General features: G+C 36.0%; 2 protein-coding genes across 2 annotated transcripts; one reads left to right on the plus strand and one right to left on the minus strand.

Annotated features, from left to right (window-relative positions):
- Positions 1-1,773: 1,773 nt before the first annotated feature.
- Positions 1,774-4,218, plus strand: LOC102623764 (hypothetical protein). Its single transcript, XM_006464603.4, has 2 exons — positions 1,774-2,559; positions 3,626-4,218. The coding sequence occupies exons 1-2, from the start codon at positions 2,095-2,097 to the stop codon at positions 3,989-3,991; spliced, it is 831 nt and encodes a 276-aa protein (XP_006464666.1). The 5' UTR covers positions 1,774-2,094; the 3' UTR covers positions 3,992-4,218.
- A 2,440-nt stretch (positions 4,219-6,658) lies between these two features.
- LOC102623278 (vesicle-associated protein 4-1-like) lies at positions 6,659-9,372 on the minus strand. The gene is made up of 7 exons (XM_006464602.4): positions 8,800-9,372; positions 8,603-8,673; positions 8,379-8,460; positions 7,962-8,083; positions 7,409-7,486; positions 7,200-7,319; positions 6,659-7,107 (listed from the first exon to the last, which is right to left on the minus strand). The coding sequence occupies exons 1-7, from the start codon at positions 9,062-9,064 to the stop codon at positions 7,048-7,050; spliced, it is 798 nt and encodes a 265-aa protein (XP_006464665.1). The 5' UTR covers positions 9,065-9,372; the 3' UTR covers positions 6,659-7,047.
- Between the last annotated feature and the right edge of the window lie 1,538 nt (positions 9,373-10,910).

Raw genomic sequence — 10,910 nt, forward strand, 5'->3', positions numbered from 1 at the left:
TTTCTACAACCTAATGGCCTGTTTGCAACGGCAGAGGATACTTGGATATTTTAGAAAATGAGGAAGGAAACTAAGCAGCTCCATAAATGCTAGTGGGGAAAGGGATGATGATGATGATGATGGTGACAATTCATAACTAAACTAATTTGATTTATATAACAGTGACAAAAGGAATTTGGATAGTTTTTGACTAGTACAGCTTTGTCGGTCAACTTCCTAATCTTACAGCTAATTGGGTCCTTTTAGTTCGATCGCCAAAGAATGATGATATATATAATCAAAAGGTTCAAAAAGATTTTAATAGACTTTGTCTGGCCAAGGATTTTCCAAATCATACATTCTGATTTTTCTGGTCACCATGATTTAATTTCATGCATCTTGAACTTTGGGAGACAACAATATTGACTAAAAGCTTTTTGTTTTCACATCACAATGATACCTCCGTTTTGTTAACAAGGGTTTTAATTTTGTCACTACTGATAACGTCTTATGAAATAAATGCCAAATTTCACCGCCCAAGCTTGACTGCTAACATAAAACAAAACATTAAATTTAAAAAATTGTATAAATTTTTTTTGAGGAGCTGAATTCTTCATCTCCAGAAATATCATGTTTGTCCTTCGTCTTTAATCTCCCAAAGTCCTAAATATTAGTCTTCTGCCAGCAAGACATTCTAACAATTAAGTTAATGTTTGGTTAAAAAAAGAAAAGAAAAAGGAATTCAAAGAAAATCAATCAAGAAAATAAAATCAAGTTATTCCAAAAGAGCATTATATATAGTTCCTCCAAAGATTTCTCTCTCACTTCTCTAGTTCTCTTTAGATGAATGAATAATTTTTTTTTCCCTTTTTTGATGTCTCCACATTTTATATAGTGCTTTTATTTATATATATATATATATATATATATATATATATAACCAACTATCCCTTAATATTTAGGTGTAACTAATTTTTTATTGTTAAACACTTTGCGCATGGAGTAAATACAGACACCTATAATAACATACAACAGAGTTTAATTTTACAAGTATTATTAAGCCGATAATGTAATGTAACATAAAGTAGTTAATTTAGGTTAGATCGATTTCAATCTACTCGAAATTAGATTGGTTCAAATCTTCTCATTAAACTATATTAGATGATATTATTGTTTAATGATTCAAACGAAGTTCTGAAATTTTTACATCGCCAAGTCTATACATCATGCAGAGACAAGAGGGACACAGTCAGCGACACGTGCAATTTTGTAAGATCCACCAAAATTGAAAACATCAACTTCCCTACTAATTCTTCGCAACAAAGCAAACAACAGAACAGTATCGCATTTATAACAGCCACGATGCTTTTATCCTATTAAATTTTGGCAAATGCTATGTTACAATTAATGTAACATACACACTCAACAACAACCACACAAATTGTGTAGGTCCATCATTTATGTGGTTGTTGTTGAGTGTGTATGTTACATTAATTGTAACATAGGGGCTCCCTTAAATTTTTATTTCTTTACAGTTTAGATTCCTTGTCCAATTCTTCCACCTCATTTCCCTATATTAGGTTAAATTTGTTGTTAAGTTGCTGCCATTGCAGCGCAGCAAGCTAGCTGGATCCTGCACTGACACCCAACCGGTTTCTGACAACAACAACAACGTGTCACCGACACATCCGTATCCGTGACGCATCGTTTATCCAATCACAACTAGCCATTTGTCACAAAAGAAATTTCTAAAACAGAACCAAATTGAAAATGAAAACTTAACTAGTATTAAACATCATATAATAAAAGAACGATTCAAAACCCTCTTGCCCTTTCTCACAACCACCACCTCCTTTGCCACCTTTCTCGCCTCACCATTCACTCATTAATCCCCATTTCTTGCTTCAGCTTTTATTTCTTCATTTTCTTTCTCCACTACTCTTTATTGTAAATAGGCATAAAACCTCATACATATATTACGTGCATATATAATATATTATATATATATATATATGAAACTTTAATTGTGATCTGATCACCACCACCAGAATTTCTTTTCTCCGGCAAAGAGACGACGCAAGATCGAAATAAAAAAAAAAGAAAAAGAAAAAAGAAATGGGGCGTCGTCTCTTGGCATGTTTTGGCAAGGGCGGCAGTTCATCTGGAGGCGCGAAAGAAACGCAAGCACATGAAAAGAACGCGACGGCTGACGTGTCAGCGGAGGAGATGAGGCGGGGCGGTGCAGTCCTGGTGGAGCTTTTCTCTTCGCAGGGTTGCAAGACGTCGCCGGAGGCTGAGATCCTGGTGTCGAGGCTGGGGAGAGGGGACTTTGAGCTCGGAGTGCCCGTAATTGTGCTGGCATATCATGTTGATTATTGGGATTACATGGGGTGGAAGGATCCGTACGGATCGAGCCAGTGGACCGTGAGGCAGAAGGCCTATGTGGAGGCTTTGAATCTTGATACCATGTTCACGCCGCAGCTTGTGTTTCAAGGCAGGGTTCAGTGTCAGGGGAATGATCAGGACGGTATGTTGTCTGCAATTGCTAATGCCCCCAAGTTCCCTGCTCCTTCCTTCCAGGTTAGTATGATCATAATTTTGTTCTCACATTATTTTGTTTTTTGTTTTTTTTTTTTCCAATTATGTTAACTTATGTTGCAAAGTTGGTTCAAGAAATGGATGTGTTATAGTGATTGCAGGAAAAATTGAAAACCTCTCAAGAGATGCAAATATTGAATGTGATCATTGTGCATTGCTTGTTCCAAATCATTCTGAAGATTTTAGTTATGAATAATTTGTTATTTTATCAGACTGGGATTCTCTCCTGAATTAAATCTCAATCATATTACACTATCAATAATTAACACATAACACGAGATTATCAGAAATTCTGAAAAACCAGACCATGAAAGAAAGGATTCTAGATCTGTTTTTATCACTATTTCTGCTATGTGTGAGTATAAGTGCATATAGAAGTAGTATATTCAAATACTTTAATTTGTCATAATTTATTGAAAAGACGTATTATATTCCAAGAGTACTGAAGATTCTCTCCTTCCACATTATACTAATTTCCCATATTAATTAATTATATTGTTTTGGTGACTGGTGAACAACACAACTATATATGTGTAGGTAGATTTAAGTAGGTTCTGGATGCCCAAAAGTCTAATCTTGAAGCTATCAGATAATGTGACATTTCATCACCTAAAAGTGATTGAGAAGTTGGGAGTCACATTAATCTTTACCAGCATAATCCCTTAAAGAAAAAGAAAATATGCACAAACTTTTCCTTTTTGTCGGATGCTTGTGACATCTCAAAAGAATATTTTCCTTGATTTAGAACATGTGTAACAAGATAAAAATATTGCTCTGCTTTTGATTATCACTTGGTCATGTGGCAGTAGAATCTTTTGATATAAAGTTTGTCTCACCAATTTCACTAATCCATAACTAATGAACTGCTAGAGCTTGATGACTAATCTTGTTGAATTTGATTAACTAGAGAAGTATCCGAGCTGAAAGTCATGAACCATAAGTTTCTAACACAAAAATCTGTACATGATGAGTCTTGAATGACAAGAAACTTTTCACAAACATTAAGGATAAGTAACTGAATGCGCAATCTATATGAAAATTAATGCAGGCAACTTTTGAAAGGCTTACATCAGGTTCAGAATCATTGCAAGTCTCCTTAACAGGAAGTTTGAGGTCCAAGGTTGATAATCAAGGTGCGAATATCATGGTGGCTCTATATGAGAGTGGATTGGTGACTAACTGCCCGGCAGGAGAGAACAAAGGGCGTGTCCTGTCCAATGACTACGTTGTTCGTAAGCTCGAAAAGCTCTGCACTGTCAAAGATATCTCACCCAAGAAACATGTATCAGGAACAGTCACTTTTCCCTTATGGGAAGGCTTCAATAGCGGCAAATGCGGAGTTGCTGTCTTTGTTCAGAACAATTCTCATCACATTTTTGGTTCTCAGAACTTTCAGTTGCCAGATAATATATGAGACTCATTTGCTATTTGTATTGTAGCTATTGATTTCAGGCCATTATTTGTACAGGATGTGTTCTGTTTTTAGGTATATTGATTTCTTTTCTTTTTTTCATTTTTGGACAAATCATAATCTCTATGTAAGCCCTGTTCTTTCTTTCTTATTACACTGCTGCTGTATGTAGGATTATATAACAAAAAACATTTGCATCGATGATATGAATTTGCTATTGAATTTGAAAATGAGCAGTTAGTATTTCTGTTTCTTGTTTGCAGTTTATTTACAATTGTTACCGAAATTCATTTCCATCCTAAGAGGTCTTGTTAAGCTTTTCTGAAGGTAACGCAAGGTACAGAGTTGTAGCAGGTATGGAAGTGCTACTGGATGTGAGCGAACAAAGAAGTGCTTGTCTTCTGGAGGTTTCGTGAAACATGAATGAAAATAAATGGATTCTTGATGGCTAAAACTATTTCAGTTATTAATTTTATAGATCTGACTTATTGAAACTAAATCAAGTATTTGCCGTCTTCTATGCCTAATGCCTTGAGGTATCCTTTATAGTTTGACAATTACCAAGTGTTGTTTACTGGGTGCCCAGTGAGATGAGCTCCTAGTTGGATAGTACCAATTGTTAGTTATTGTAATAATCAGAGTCCTAGATGATTGGATATAAACAATGTATTAAGGGCATCACTTGTCCCATGATTTTAAGGATTGAGTTAACATTGCTGTTCTTGTGGTTTGACTAGCGAGATTATACTCAGAAAATTTAACTTGAATTTGAAAACTGAGTATTTTGTATTTCTGTTTCTTAGTAAAAGCCAAGGATATAGTTGAGATAAAGATTAAAGACATTCCTGACTTTAGTAAGTAGTTCATTTGCAATTGTTACTGGAAGTCATTGCCAAATTCTGCACATGCACGCACGCTTTGATCTTCTCAGGTCTAGTTTCATGAAAATTTCAGGCACCCCAACTGAAACTTTGATCGACCAAAGAGAGAAGAATTGAACAAACAGCTCAATTGGGTCCCCAGCAGCTTAGATAGACTACCATCCTCAAGGATTCCTCTGCTGCTTGATGCATCTCGTTTCCTTTCTCAAGAATCTTCTTTGATCGATCAACTTGATCGAGTTTTGCTTGCAGGATAGAAGAAACAATTGTAGTCAATTCTGGCTTCACAGCAAATGAATTGGATTTGATGCCATGATCTCTAAGTCCTAAAGCAGCTCCCACTGTAACAAGAACACAAGCCTTGTTTTTAAGCCCCATCTTCAACTTCAAGAAAATTAAAACTGTAAAGAGAACTCTTAGCAGAAGGAGATTTCAGTAATGCAAGTAGATATGCACTGGATGTAGAAATATAAATAGAGATAAGCAGTGCAAGTAGATATGCACTGGACGTGGAAGCCACAGGCAAAAACCAGCAGCCGCGTTATGGAGAAAGGCAGTGGCCATCATGTAGTGGTCACAATTGTCTCTTCAAGATCACATCTCAGTGTCACTTGAAAACAGAATATATGCAATGCAGTGTACATGGACTCCATAATATTCCCATCCCATTTTGTCATCATATATGTCCTGTCTTTTTTCTCGAGTGCTCATCCAATCATGGGTCATTCTCATTGTGAACATAGTAAACAGAGCAAAAGTCCAAAACTGCTCGTTTCACTAACCTTAATTCAAAGACTAATATTGGGCCTATTAGCTTAAGTTTTTGGGTTACTTATCAAACCTACCAGCATCTTTCCACAAATTGCTGTTACGCGGTACACTTGATGAGCGAAGTTAAGCCTGAAGAATCACTCACATTCCCTAAAAAAAAAAGGTTAGAAAGGGAAAAGCTGAATATATTTTGGATATGCAAGACACGGAAACTTCTCTACCAACCTGAAATCATTAGCCTTTGTTTATTTGCCAGACTGCAGCTGTCCCCATTGATTTTTTTTCTTTTTCGTTTGGAATTTTTGAACTCACTCTTTGTTTTAGAAGGCATAAACAAGACAACCAATTAAGTAGAAATTATGAAGCAATGATGCAGCAGCGGCATCCATTCGGTTAGAAATATATCATATCAAAGATAGCAGGTCACAACGATCTCATATGATATAATGGAAAAGGTTGTGGCTACTATTGCGGCCTTTCTCATAGTGGACTCAAACGTCAGCTGCTGAGAGCTTGTCATGCTCGTGCATGCGTGGGACGTTATTTTTATCTTAAAAGTCAGTTTAGAAAAGGAGCACCCAGAAAAGCTAAAAGTTGTTCTTGACTCTACATGAGGAAGCAGAGGTCAATGCGTGACCAAAGTCACTGGTTTGTTAACTTACCAGAGATTTATTTCCAAATTCACCAAAAATACTCCAATACCATACTTGAAATTCCATCAGCTTTAGTCTTTGATATATTCTCTATCATTATCTGCTTCTACACGACACCTTGACAGTAACAGCCTTCTGGTCCTCTCGACAAAGGCTTTCACCCAGATTTTACAGACTTCGGCAAGTAATTGAAGAGTCTATTATTAAATTAAATTAAAAGGTTGAGGCTGAAGACTCACCCTACAGGCTGCAAGGCTCTTGCCATTTGCTACAAGTTGAATTCCGGTAAAGTTTTGAACGGAAGATACACACTTGACTTCATAGCATAATGGTAACTCATGATGTCCATAAACATGCACAATATAGATCACGAATCTGCGAAATTCATGAACTCTATTCTGAAAAAGATATTACATCCTAATAGAAAACCCGACATGATCCTAGGAAACCTACAACCAAAGGTTATACAAACTGAGCCAATACATTTTACAAGAAGCTTAATTAGCATAGCATAGTAAAATCCGTTATCTACAAGTAAAAGGGCTCATTCCTATTTTGTCGAATCACAAACTCCCTGCTCGTCATGTGAAAAATAGCAGCAACACAATGCATTATTCTTCTCTATATGAAGTGCTGAACTACCAACTCATTCATCCGCACTTCTCTCATGAAAAACCCAAAAATGTGGTGTTACGATGAACACCGTTTTCATCTGGGAAGGCAAACCACTTTCAGCAGGACAAGACCGCATTTTTTACATAGAGTCAACTGCTTCAACCTGTTGTCGGGCCAGGTATTTCTCTCTACGCTCCTTCTGGGAATAAGGTAATAAAGGAAATGTTAAGTTTTACTGAAAAGAGAGTTTAAAACAGTAAACATTTGTTGGTACAGATATAATGTCCGTACCCATTCATCAATTACAAGACCTTCCCCAACAACCCGGGGGCCCGTGTCCGGTGGGGGCCTTTTACGTGCTTCCAGAGCAGCCTCAGCTTCAGCTAACTGAAGCTTCAATTTTTCCAATGCCTTTAACCAGAAATCACAATCTCATTAATGATCATTTAAATTGACAATGAAGTTACACAAACTACTACAAATTTTTAATTTGAACTTACAGGACTAGGACGCTCAGCATTGAGAAATACAACCCGCAAAATTCGTTCAACTGTTACCTGATCCTTTTGTTCATCAAACTGCAAGAGAATAGATTAAATAACAAAATTTATACAAGAGGAATATAACATGCACCGTACCAATACCACAAGCATACCCAAAAAGTGCACAATATTAATCATATAATCAAGTGATCTGACACATGACAAAGAATAAAATTCAATTATTTGCCACTGCAAATTAAAATTTAAGGGAAAAGGAAAATATGCTTCCAGTGAAGCCTTCATTGAAAAATATATCAATTCCTATCATGATTACAAATATGAGGATTGCATGAATCTAAAACCAATACATGCATTTGTCATTTTACAAATACAGTTCTATGGTATCTGGTACCATTTTAGGAATAAATATGTCAGCAACTTTCGAGCATTTCAACAAATTGCATAGTTACTAAAACAGAGGTCTCCACCATTACAAAAGCAATTTTCATCAACATCAAATAGAAAGAAAAGCAAGGCAGAAGTATTTAGCAAAAGGACCAATATGACTTACCAGCTCAGGCACATAATCTATCCCTCCTTTAACTTTCAGGCTCATGATCTTAAATTTATCTTTACTTTTCTGGTCGAGTGGTTGTCTTTCATTGTTCTCTGGAGCTTCCACAAACTTGAACACTACACACCATCATAGACAAAACAAAAGTAAATCCCAACACCAAAAAAAAAACAAAAAAACAAAAAAACAGCTATAAACACTTGAACGAGGGCTCCAGCACATTGCACCTCTCATGCAAGAAAATAAAGATAACAAAACTGAATAAAAAACAATTTTCAAAGATTTGGCAGCATTAAAAGTGCATTTCAGGGAAACAAATCAACCACAGTTAAAAAAACTCCATAGCCACAACCCCATGAAACTAAAATGTTAAAAGAAAAGAAAAAGTCAAATAGGGTTAAATAAATTAGTTACCGGTAGCTATGATGCTGTCACCAGGAGCAAGAACGCCACCAGGAGGCCGCATGTAACAGCTCTTTGGCGCAGTTGTTTGGAACTGGAAGCCATTAACGAACAAACAAACCAACCGGTTAATTGGGTCAACACCATTACTTTAACCGAATCAAACAAATATATGTTACAGCTACGAATGTTAAAAATAAATAAACAAATGAACATATAAATAAAACTCAACTCACCTTAAATGCCACGTGGGACTTGCTTGTGTTCTTTAATCTTACAGCGCTCCTAGTTTGCTTTCCAGGCTCATCTGTGAACAAAAAAAAAACAACCACAATTTTTTCAAAAGTGTTTTTTTTTGGTCCCAAATGAGTAATTAATTATTAATAAAAAAAGAAAGTCAACGTTGACAATACAAACAGGTGTGACTTCTTACATGGGAAATAGAGATTATTGGAAGGATCGAGGCGGAGGCGTCGTCGGGGAGGGAGAAGGGATCTGGCGACGTACGACACCGTTTTGGTAGCGGGCCTAGAGGAATTCGGAACGCCCACGTGTGGGTTACTACTGCTGGTCGTAAGGTTTTGTGTGGACGAGGCCGAGGAGGAGGGCGTTGCCGTCGTTGACGTTTGCCAAAACGGACAGAAGCCAAACAGCTTCTTGTCGGAGTTTGACCTACTGTGCCAGTCGGCGATTGCCATGGCTGACCGGAATTCGTAAGTTGCCGGTACGAGGCAGTTTTTTTTTTCTTTTTATTTAACTCTTTAGTGATTTGATACCGAAAATTTTTCTAAAATTTTTGAAAGTGTTTATAATTTGAGGCTTGACTGAGTTGAGCTGGCTTTTTTGGCTTGGCTTTTGTCTGAATTCTGAAACGGGAGTGAGTGACTCGCCATTCAAGAACGAGTTTTATTCACTTTTAAACATTCGTATATAAAGAGGATTTGAAACGTTTCTTTAACTGGAATTGAATCGGGACTTGGTGTCCGATCCTTGCGGTGGTTGTACTTTGGATAAAGCCATGGCCCTATCATCCTGCTTTATAATGCGTTGCATGCAACTAACACCAAAACCAAAATCTATTTTTGAGTTAAAAAAAATTGAAAAAATAATAATAATAAAAATAAAGAGTTGTCCCCTCTCATTCTCTCAAGGCCTCCATTCAATTTAATGCGTTTAGTGAAGTTAGTTCGTTATCATTATCAATGACGTGCAACTTATTGTCTATTCATTTAAATAATAAGTTAATTCCATATTTTTCAATATTAGATGTCTCATTGATTTTATGTAAGGATTGATTATTTTAGAGTTTGTGGAGAGAAAGTTTTGTGTGGGAACATTCTTACAAGATTATTCAATAATATAATTGTGGTATTGTAATTTAGAATTTTTTTTTCTCCTAATATTAGATAAGGATGATGATTATTATTCTTCTTCTTGTTTTGGTTTTGTAACTTATGGTGGTTTGGCCAAATTCATTTTGTCTATCCATTCTTGGAATCTAGTTGGAGGAGGTTTTAAAGGAGTGTAACCTTTTTAAAAAATATAATTTTAATTTCTTTGAATGGATTTCTATTTTTTAAAAAAAAGTTTAAATGCTGTAACTTATTAATAAGTTATTTAAATTTATTTCGATAAATCATTTTAATATATACGGCCAAAATCATTGAGTTTCCAATTCACCCCTCAATTTTATTTGAAAAAATAATAATAACTACCGGTACTTTTCCTTCGATTATATAATTACATCGCAATCGATAATTTATTTAAAATTTTAATAAGCAATTGAGCTACAAAAAATAAATAAAATAATATAATATTTCACATTTTAATTGATTCGTATTTATCTCAGAAGTATCAGATAATCTCAAGCTCCATGATACTCTCCACAAGTTACGGACAACAATCTCTTCCATTATTCTCTTTGATACTCTTATGTATAGTTTCCTTTATTTTCTCTTTATTTTTTTTTATTTTGACCACGAGGTATCTTGGGGAGGGTCCCAACTGTGGGAGGCACCTTTAAGCCCGTACCACAACCCAGACTAAAAGTTCCCGCTCGAACCGAGAGGCATAGGTTCTCCCAACAAAGGCGACTTTCCTGCAACTCGAACTGAGGAGCAAACCCAATCAAGCCACTTAAGGGGACTCCATTGCTAGTGGAGCCAACACTTTGTTGATTTATTTTCTCTTTATTAGTTACAAATGATGTATATAAATACATGCATTACAGTTAATGAAAACGTGTGACAAACACTTCAGTATATATTCTGCTTTTTGTTCTTTTAAGAAGCTCATATTTTATTATCTGATAACATCCAAATGTCATTGCCAAAAGAAATTATTTCTGTCGGATTAAAAATGGAAAATTATTTACCTTTTAATTTTCCAATAAGGTCGACGTTTCAGTCGGAAGGTACAACTGAATATAGCAGAAAGAGTAACAGCCAATCGCTGACGGCTAACTTCGAAGTATCCCGATACGCGAAAGCGTGGCGTGGTGTGCACGTTTGTCCCTCGCGCGTGGTGAATGGCGACGGCAATCTT

Source organism: Citrus sinensis, chromosome 9 (genome assembly GCF_022201045.2).
Source record: "Citrus sinensis cultivar Valencia sweet orange chromosome 9, DVS_A1.0, whole genome shotgun sequence".
Lineage (NCBI taxonomy): Eukaryota > Viridiplantae > Streptophyta > Magnoliopsida > Sapindales > Rutaceae > Citrus > Citrus sinensis.